Source organism: Microtus ochrogaster, unplaced genomic scaffold (assembly GCF_000317375.1).
Source record: "Microtus ochrogaster isolate Prairie Vole_2 unplaced genomic scaffold, MicOch1.0 UNK5, whole genome shotgun sequence".
In the NCBI taxonomy this organism is placed as follows: Eukaryota; Metazoa; Chordata; class Mammalia; order Rodentia; family Cricetidae; genus Microtus; species Microtus ochrogaster.
In genome coordinates, this window is record NW_004949103.1 from 1931610 (window position 1) to 1941139 (window position 9530).

General features: G+C 50.6%; 1 protein-coding gene across 3 annotated transcripts in view; it reads left to right on the plus strand.

Annotated features, from left to right (window-relative positions):
* The window catches only part of Afap1 (actin filament associated protein 1), a 119771-nt gene extending 110447 nt beyond the window's left edge, over positions 1–9324 (plus strand). For all 3 annotated transcript variants that reach the window (XM_005365934.2, XM_026788657.1, XM_005365935.2), the window contains 3 exons: positions 1273–1463; positions 2801–2965; positions 5188–9324. In XM_005365934.2, coding sequence (XP_005365991.1) covers positions 1273–1463; positions 2801–2965; positions 5188–5214 — 383 coding nt within the window. In that variant the 3' untranslated portion in view covers positions 5215–9324. The remainder of the gene's footprint in view (positions 1–1272; positions 1464–2800; positions 2966–5187) is intronic.
* The last annotated feature ends 206 nt before the right edge of the window (positions 9325–9530 follow it).

Consider the following 9530-nt stretch of genomic DNA (forward strand, 5'->3'; position numbering starts at 1 on the left):
AGCTCACCTTTAGACCTTTGTGCCACAAGGTAATATTGCCCTCCTGGGGTGCTGGCATTGTAGGGAGCCCAGGGTAGCACAGGGTTGGCTGAAGAGTGCCACCATAGGCAGGAACTGTGACCTGCCCTAGTGAGATGCCAGCAATTTCAACCTCAGCTGCTAAGGGCCAAGAAGGTTGGCAGGTTTTTTTTTTCCTTGTCTGACTCAGTGTTTCTTCTGTGGAGGAAGCAGCCACTGGGGCTTGGAAGTTCTCACAGAGCTTTGCCTAGGAAGAAGCAGCTCTCTATTCATAGAAAGGCCTGGGAGAGCAAGGCTGTACCTGGTTTTAGGGATCAGGAAAAAAGACTGTATTAGTGATCCTGAAAGAGGGACAGTGAGCAAGGAACAGCTCTCAGGGATGAGTGGTACCCAGGCCCAGGCTGTGCCTTCCTCGCCAGACCTCCCATCTTCCCTTGTACCTGCCCCCCCCCACAGAGGCACAACTGACTTTTCAGAGTTAGCTTCTGCCAGCTGAGAAGGGAGATGCCAGCAGGTGGGGAAGCCCAGAGGGGACCCTGGCTTCCAGAAGGCTTCAGTGCAGGCTGAGGCTGGTACATCTGCCCATCCTACTTAACCAGAGTTGAACTCTTTCCAAATTATGGCTGTTTGGGGAAAGTAATTTGGGGAGCAGAGACCAGGAAAGGAGGTACAGTTGGGCCCATTAGGATAGTCTGTGGGACCAGGTTGGGCGGGGTGTCAACATCAGGCTATCTGAGAGACATGGAAAGCCAAGTCTATGACATAAGGGAGCATGGTGCATGTTGCTCAGCTCCTCAACTTCCTGTGTCAAGGCACAGGACAGAGGTGCAGAAAGGCCCCAGCTGTGTCTCTCAGAGGCCAGGCTCCCTGTGCCCTGTGGGTTGCCCACCTCATTGACTTGGTTTTCTTCAGTGTCCATCTCTGTGCATTTTCTGCCCAGCTGGTCACTGCATCAAATTTCAAATAAATAAGTTAGCTGGCAAGCCCTGGAGAAATGTATGTGGAGGCCTACAGAGACGTGGGCTATGTTTTCCAACCACAGCAGCATGTGCAGTAGCCCACATGCAACTGGTAGAATTTGAGACCTCCTTATTCAGCTGCCCAGTCAGGGGCCCCTTTGGACACCATGCCCTCTGAGTGAGTGTCAGGAAGGTCCTTCAGGTTTCTGAGTGGGAGCAGGCTGTGGGCAAGACCTGGCAGAACTCAGCTATGTCAGCTCCTCTGTGAGGTGACCATGTGTCCCTGGGATTTCAGGCAGGAAGACCCAGGTGGCCCTGGAGGACAAGCTGAAGAGGCTGGAGGAGGAGTGCAAACAGAGGGAGGCCGAGCGGGTCAGCCTGGAGCTGGAGCTGACTGAGGTCAAGGAGAGCCTGAAGAAGGCCCTGGCCGGGGGCGTCACGCTAGGACTGGCTATTGAGCCCAGGTCGGGGACATCAAGTCCACAGGTAAGTGTTCTGAAGGCACAGCAAAGGGAAGTGCCCCATGGTCTCTCAGGCAGTTTTCTCACTACCATGGGTGGTGCCCAGTGTGTGGAGACACTGACCTCTATGTTCACCAGAGTCTTTTGCATGGTTAGTTCTGACTTGATGCCAGCTTGCTAGGCAGGAACTCATTCCCAAGAGTCTCTAGAAGCCACGGTGACAGTAACGCGGTCTATGCCCCTAAATCTGGGGCATGAATGAGAGTGCTGTTGTTCTTTTGGAAAACTACAACTCCCATGCTCCCCCTGGACTATGGATACCTGTCGCTCCCCGTTAAAAAGGCAGGGGTGCCACCTGTCAAGTCGGAGCCCTTCCCTTTAGTCATGGCTCCTTGTCCTCAGCTGACTCTGCTACTGAGACTTTCTCTTGTCCCCATTGTCCCCTGACCAGGAGTAAGCCTGGCCTCAGAGGCTCAGAACTGGGTGGTCATGCTCTGCCATCTCCTGTGTCACTATGCACTGTGGTTGTCATCACCCCTGGCACTGGTGGCGGCATTCTGTGTGATTAGAACCAGCCCTCTTCCTCAGAAGAGTAGCGTGTTACAGGTGCTTCCGCTGTAGACAGCTACTGCCTGGCCACCCTAGGACACCCTCTTTGCACAGCACCTCCACCCAGAGTCAGTGCTGCCTCTGAAGATGTCCAAAGAAAGATCTATGTTATCCAAACTTTGAGCTGGGAGAGCCCCAGTCAGTAGCCTTCACAGGAGTTCTGGGCCAACATCCTGCATGTCCCAAGTGTGTTTTCGGTGTTCTGTGTTGTGTGATGATAACATGGTCTCCCCGGTGCCATGCTTTCCCAAAGGACAGTTTGCAATCCTATGTAGAAGAGCCAGCAAGCCAAAGCCAGGTCCAAGTTAACTGAAGAGATAAGCTGATTCATTTTAAGCTTTCCAGAAATTTCTCTTCAGCATATGAAAAAGTGAGAATGGTCACAGACCCTCGGTGCCATTTGGGGGTCACTCATTGCCTGTGAACCCCAAGGTAATGCTGTCTGGTCCTGACAGCTTCTCCAACAAGGCCTGACCCTTTTGGTAGCAGGCAACTCCAGGAAGCATTTGCAAACTTAGGAAGAAGCACCATGTGGATAGATAGGCGAGAGGCGGTGAGGGCAGTAGTGTGGGCCCAGAACCCTGCCTCTTAGTCTTCCATCCCTTGGCCTCAGGTGCTCAGGCACTGGCTGTGGTGGATCTTCCTAGTTTTGTCCATTTCCAAATCAATTTCTTCTTTACCAAACTGTTTTTCCCTGAGAAACACCAGTGGCTGAGAACCACCCCTCACACAGGGCTCTCCTCTTATTAACAGTCTCCTGTGTTTCGGCATCGGACTCTGGAAAACTCTCCCATTTCCAGCTGTGATACGAGTGATGCTGAGGGGCCCCTGCCTGTGAACAGTGCAGCCGTCCTGAAGAAGAGCCAAGCATCCTCAGGCAACTCCCCTTGCCGTGGGCACGTGCTGCAGAAGGCCAAGGTGAGCCTCCCTGCTGAGCCGGATTCCCGAGCTCAAAGTGAACCCCACTGCACTTGGCACTCAGCCTCTTCCAGTTCCCACACGCATCCTTAGGGACTGGGGTTCAAAGACAACCACCAAACCGGAACCCCCAGAGCTTCAGGTCACCTCAGAAGTGGACAGGCTCCATCCTTTTGGGCTTGTCCTCCTTTGGGCAGCACAGACTGGGCTGAGTGACCACAATGTCCTTTCCAGCACTTACATGCTGTGATTCTCCAAAGAAGAAAGATAAATGCCAGAAAGGTATTTCTCTTTCTAGGCTGTCCCCAGCACCCTGGCCATCAGCCAGCGCCCTTCTCTCCTGCAGTCAGGGAGAGGAGCCACCAATAACCTTTGCCATAATTAAATCGTAGAGATTCTCAAAGTATAATTTCCAGATGACCAGAGCCAGCACTTCTCACCCATGGTGACGGAAGCAGTTGTAGGTTGAACTAAGTTGGCCTGGGGGTGGGACGTGAGTCCAGATAGTGTCCCTCTGTTCTGAAGACGGGAGAGACTGGGCATGCGCCCTGTGAGTCTCAAGATCTCACAGCTGGCATCGATGTGTCCTTCAGCAGCCTGAGCCCCTTGCTCAGGAGCAAGAAGCATTTTGCTTTCAGCAGGACAGATTGCATGCAGGGCGAGGACTGTGCTATGTTCTTAGGGTGTCCTGGGATGGTGGTAGGAACTGTGCTTGCCCAACTTCTCAGTGTGTGTGCTTCCCCAGCAAGCATGCTTTCTAGAAGGCTCCATGGGGAGCCTTAGTTGAGGAAGGTTACTGAGCTGGCATTCCAGTGGCTTCCCTGAGCATCCCTCAGGCCTTCTTAGTCTATAGCCATCTTCTCCTTTGCAGAGGACTATTTTGCCTGAGCCATGTTAGACTGGAGCTGTGCGATCCCCCTCCCAGTTTCTTACCATCAGAGAAGGTGGGGAGAAATCAAGCCATGCTGTGAAAAATAAAAATAAATGATTCCTTGGCTCAGGCTTTTCAGCCTTATCCCCTTCTGATGACGAAGATGAAATCTATGACACAGCCACCTCCAGCCAGTAGAGGTGGAGGGAGGTCACTGCTTCTGGTCCCAGCTGCTGCCAGTGCACAGATGTGGATGCTCTTGTCACTGCGGCTAGTCTCTCACACAGCCTCATGAGTGGACTTGAGTGTCTGAGGGGCCCCACTGGACATGAGGTCGGATTGGGGACATACTGACTAGTTTGAAAAGTCTCTTGACTTTTTCTAGAATCAAGGGTTCAAGTGTAATTAATGACTAATGGCACCGCATTGGCAGAAATAAGAACCCTAATGGAGCTGTTGGCAAAAACAGAAATACACACAAGGGGGTGGAGTGTGGGGGATGGGGTACTGCAGACTTGGCTGGTGGCTCGGTTCTTTAGAGGGATATGCCTGGCCAGATATCTCCATGGTGACTGAGAATAGGTGCTGAGAGAACCATGTCTAAGGATAGCATTTAGGGGCTGCTGCCACCCCTGGTAGCTACTGTGTCCACTCCTCCTACCCATTCATCCATTCACCCGCCCATCCACCCACCCATCCACCTACCCATCCACCCATCCATTCACCTACCCATCCGTCCATCCATCCACCCACCCATCCATCCATCCACCCACCCATCCTCACATCCATTCACCCACTCATCCACCCACCCATCCATCCACACTTTGCAACTTTGACTTTCTTTTGGTAAAATAAGCAAAGCTGTCCTGATCTATTGAACATTTCCAAGTGTGTGTCTCATTGGCATCACCTCCAGAACTTCATCTTCCTAGACTTTGTCCCCGATAGACCAACACTGCCTTCTTCCCGTGCCTCTGGTACCCACCATGGTACTTTTTGTCTCTATGAACCTGACTATCTTTAACTTGCACATAACTAGACTCAGGTCCTATGAAGTCCTTAAATACATGGTATCCTGGAGATCCATGATGGGAGTCATTATTCCCTTCCTTGTTCAGCTTGATGAGTGTCCCGTGTCCAGAGGCCACAATTCCCTATTTGCCCCTGCCGGGTACTTGGATTGTGTTTATCTCTGACTGGCTACACAGAAGTGCATGTACTGTACAATTATTTTGTTCAGGGGGGAGCCTGCTTCTGTTGTCTGTTACTGAGCCCCCACACTGTGTAGGGCCATGGTGGCTTGTGGTGGCCAGGATCAAATCACCTGTACTCACACACCTCTCTTCTCCAGGAGTGGGAGCTGAAGAATGGGACATAGAGGGAGGCCAGCCGCACCCAGACAGAGACTGCGTACTGCCACCAGCCTCATACATGTGCCTCCCAAAGTGGCCTGAGCATGACTTCAGAAGTTTGGACTGAGTCTGACGCTGACCCTTGGCCAGCGTGCGTGCACGCTCTCTACTGTATGACAGTGCCCTTTAGGAAAATTTACTTTAAGACTTTGGTGTCCAAATTTGCTTGTTAGAAAGCAGAAACAAAAGGGGTTGACAAGTTGTTTTGAAGTACCCTCTGGCAGACGGGGCAGGTATGGTTCTGAGGCTCTCAGTTCAACCCTAGCTTGCAGCCATGGACCATGTGCCCCTGGGAGATGGAGTGGCCCAAGCCTTCCCCATGTGCGGCCAGAGTCCATACATCATCCTGTTTGCCAGAGAGTCCTGCTCTACAGTAGCATGAACTCCTTGTGTCTCTGCAGCACCCCCCTCCGCCTGTCCCCTTGTCACTGGAGGTAAAGCCATGAGGAATAGTGCTGAGAAGTGATTTTTAAGGTTTGGTTTTGTTTGGGGGCAGACACTTTTGTTACCAGGATGGAAAAGTCATTCTTTTTGCTAATGTTTTCTTTTAAAGAAAATGTCCCTTTTTATCACGTGCTAAGCTTAGAGTTTAGGGACTTTTCAGAGGCCCTGTTTCCCATTTTATGATGTATTTTGAGAGGCAGCACTGAGCTTTTCAGTCCTTGGCTAGCAGTTGCCCCTTCACCTTGACCTGAGACCCCTACCTCCCCTACTGCCAGGCAGGAACTCCTCAGCCCAAGAGGTATACTGGTCACCATCTGCCTGTAGATCTAACAGTCGGGGCTGGAGCTTCCTTTGGAAACAGAGCAGGTTCAAGAACCCATAGTCAAGTCTTGACCACCTTTGAACAGAGACAGATCCTTCCAGAGCACCTCCCTCCCCTTTATAGTTGAAGCCATGGCTCACAGGTGCCCTCCTGTGCCCAGGTTCTGACTAGGTGGGTCTCCTCCACTCCCCTGCCTACCTCTGTGCACTGTTTATTGGATAGTTCATTTGCTCAATATGCCCAGCCTATAGCTCACGGATGGGTCTAGCCTCTCTATCCTAGGGGTCTGAGAGTCAAACTGGCTTTTTGGGCTTCCAGGATACTGTCCAGACCTTTCCACCATGGGAAGTTGAAGGCAGTGAGGGGGAGTTAGCCATCCCCGCAGACTAATTCGGGGCCAGTTATACACAGGCAATGGGCTTATTCCCGAGACTGAGAACCTGGTGATGTGATGCCGGAGGCAAGCCTTCCCACTCCAGTGCAGAATGTCCTCAGCACACACAGGAGGAAAGTTTCCCAGGCACTCTGTAGAGTTGCCTTTTGGGCTTGCTCTCTGGGCAGCCTTCATGGTTAGGGTCTATGCTCCGTGCTTCAGCCCTGATGCAGCTGTCTTAGAGTCACCAAAGAGCAGCAAGGTGGTCACCAGTGGACAGGGACACCACACCAGACGTCTAAGCTGCTCAGCTAGAGGTCCTCCCTCCTCAACTGTCCTACGGTGCTTCACTCTCGTGCCTTCCTCCACGGGGCAGTTAGGATTCTGTGTGGACTAGTTTCTGCCAGGGAACTGTGGAGAAGGACCAGGAAGAGGGAATGTAGCCTTTTCACGGAGCAGCAACTATGGGAGCCCTTGGGTCATCACAGGGAGCTGTGACCATTTCACGTCACATGACATTGATGCTCTGAGAGGAAAGAGTTAGACCTGCCATAATCTGTTGCCTGTGGGTCTCAGAGCAGTGATTTTGGCCACTCTGATGGCAGCCTGCTTTGCCAGTAAAGTTGTGCCAGGCTTTGATTGTTACCAAAACAAGGAGAATACGCCCAATTTAACATCCAGTTCTGGCCAGCATAGAGGGACGTCTGTAATGGTGCAGGGATGTTAGGAGAGCACCATGTCCTAATATGCCAGATGGGTTTGTCCTGATGAACACAGTAGCTCCAGGTCCTGGTGTTTATGTCTTGTGCTGAGAAACCTAGGCTTGTAATTCACTCTACCCTCATGGATCCTGTAAGTTCCACTGAGCCATCTAAAGTAGGTCCCAGGGAAGGCAAGGCTCCCAACACAGGGTTCTACTGTCCTGTGTTCCCCCTTAATGTTCTTAGATTTGGTCAGAAAGATAGTTTAAAGTATTTGCTTCAAAATAAGTTATTTATTTGTATATGTTCAATAAATATAGTTTTAATTTATATATGTACATATTGGACACCCATGAGACATCCGGTCAGGATGCTCAGTGCTCTCATTCTGTGACCCTCCCAGAGCCACAGGCATGACCCCAGCCATCCATGGCATAGGTCTGCTTCGTGTGGAACCAGGTGGGCAGAGGGCCGAGCCATCCTCCTTCTGTGAGCTGTTGGGTCCTCTGGACCATGGGAGGTGCCCCACCTTTTGGGATCCCTCTTTGTCCAAGGCCATAGTGTTTCTTGGGGTCTACTTTTGTCACAGTTTGGCAAGATGTCACCAGCTTTCATAGTCCCCCCACTTTTGTGTCTGTTCACTATCCCTTTGTATACAAATATCATGCTAGCCTGTGGGCTTGCTGTGGTCCCTGGCTGGGGCACGGGTGTGAACCCTCACTCTCACACAGTCTCATGTACCAGTGTTCTTTCAAGGGTGAGCATGGGTCAGCCAGGATGAACTGTGAGCTGGGTATGGACCCGCTGCACTCAGAATCTCCCAGAATCCTTGCTGCTCTCCTGCCTCGTGCCAGTATCTTGTCTCTTCCCTATGCATGCCTTGGTACTGGGTGCTGCCTCGCCCAGCTATCCCCCTCATTCAGCCACTTTCCCAGTTTGTTCTTGGCTGTTTCTTTGTCGCTAAGCCCACACTGATGGACTGGAGAACTGGCACTTTTGGAAAACCCACTTTGAAAAGCAATATCCCAGGCCCCTAGGCCACTAAGGAAGGCTTAGCATCCACTGTGTGGGGCTGGCAGTCCCCTTGTTATAATTCACATGCAGGCAGCAGCAGGAGTGCCCCTGATCTCTCCTCCCGAAGACAAGGGAGAAGCCTCCCCTGCTGTTGATAACCACCCTGTGCCACCCTCTGGGGAAACCTGAGCCATGTGAGTCCTCCACCCACACCCAACCTCACCAGCACACAGGATACCTCCAAGGTCCATTCCCTGGGTGTGGCCACATCAAAATGATTGACTGCCATCTTCCTCCTCCTCTCCTTCCTTCTTCTAAAGTCATTTTAAACCAGAAACATTTCAAATCCATGACATATTTTTAAATTAACTGAATGTCTGGGTCCTGTCCCCACTGACGTACTACTAGCCACACCAGAGGGCAGGTTTTCTACTGTGAAATAGACTGAAGATAACAAGAACACTCCTGTGCTGTCTACACACAGCTCAGCCCCGGGAAGAGGCCGAAGCCATGTGTGGCCACGTCACTGGTGTGGGAAGCCCGCCCCTTCTTTTTAAGGGACACCCTTTGCCAGTAGCTGGGAACTGTACTGGCTTTGGAAACCTCTACTTCCCACACACCAGATTGGATTATCCTTTCAATTCATACTTCTTAGGGACCAAAGGTGTTTCTAATGTGATAATGTTTTTAATTGATTTTCTAACAATGGTTTGCTTTCCATTTTAACCCATTTTTACATTCTAGGTATTCCAAATAAACTGCTCGTGGCTCCAAGTTGTAAAATGTTTTCACGTTATGAATGTAATTATTTCCTTATTGTATTTTTTAAAAAAAAACTAAAGTCATATTTAAAATAATCTTGGAAAGACACAGGCAAAGCAAAGAGAAAGGTTTTTTTTTTAGTTAACTATGTTGGTAGCCCATTTGAAATGACTGTAAATATATTTTGATTGTTCAATTCAATGTATTTAATTCAGAAAGTAAAAATTTTTATGCAGAAAGACTTGCAATGAAAAGAACCCTAGTTTTCAGCCCATTTCCCTCATTTTGTAGTCACTTCATCCAACTTTTCTGCTTTACAAACTGATTTTTCTACTGTTGTAAGTATGTACCCATTGACTGGCGCCCATTGGCGGGACTCGTTTGTGTTTTAATAAAGTTGTGCTGTGTGGCCCAGCCTCATGTCCTCCTGACCGTGGCTCACAGTGCAGCCCAAGACGTCCAGAGTTGCCTGAGTCTTCATTTCTAGGGACATCAGAGGCCACCAGACAGGTGGGAGGGGCTCTACACGAGAAATCCCTCTGCTTTAGAGGATCCTTGGGCATATTTTTGGTATGTGGACCTGAGTATTTAACTCAGTAGACACTGTCACTACCTCCTTACCTCCCGGCTCTGTGCCAAGTGCTGGGAACAGAAACCAGTCCCCTG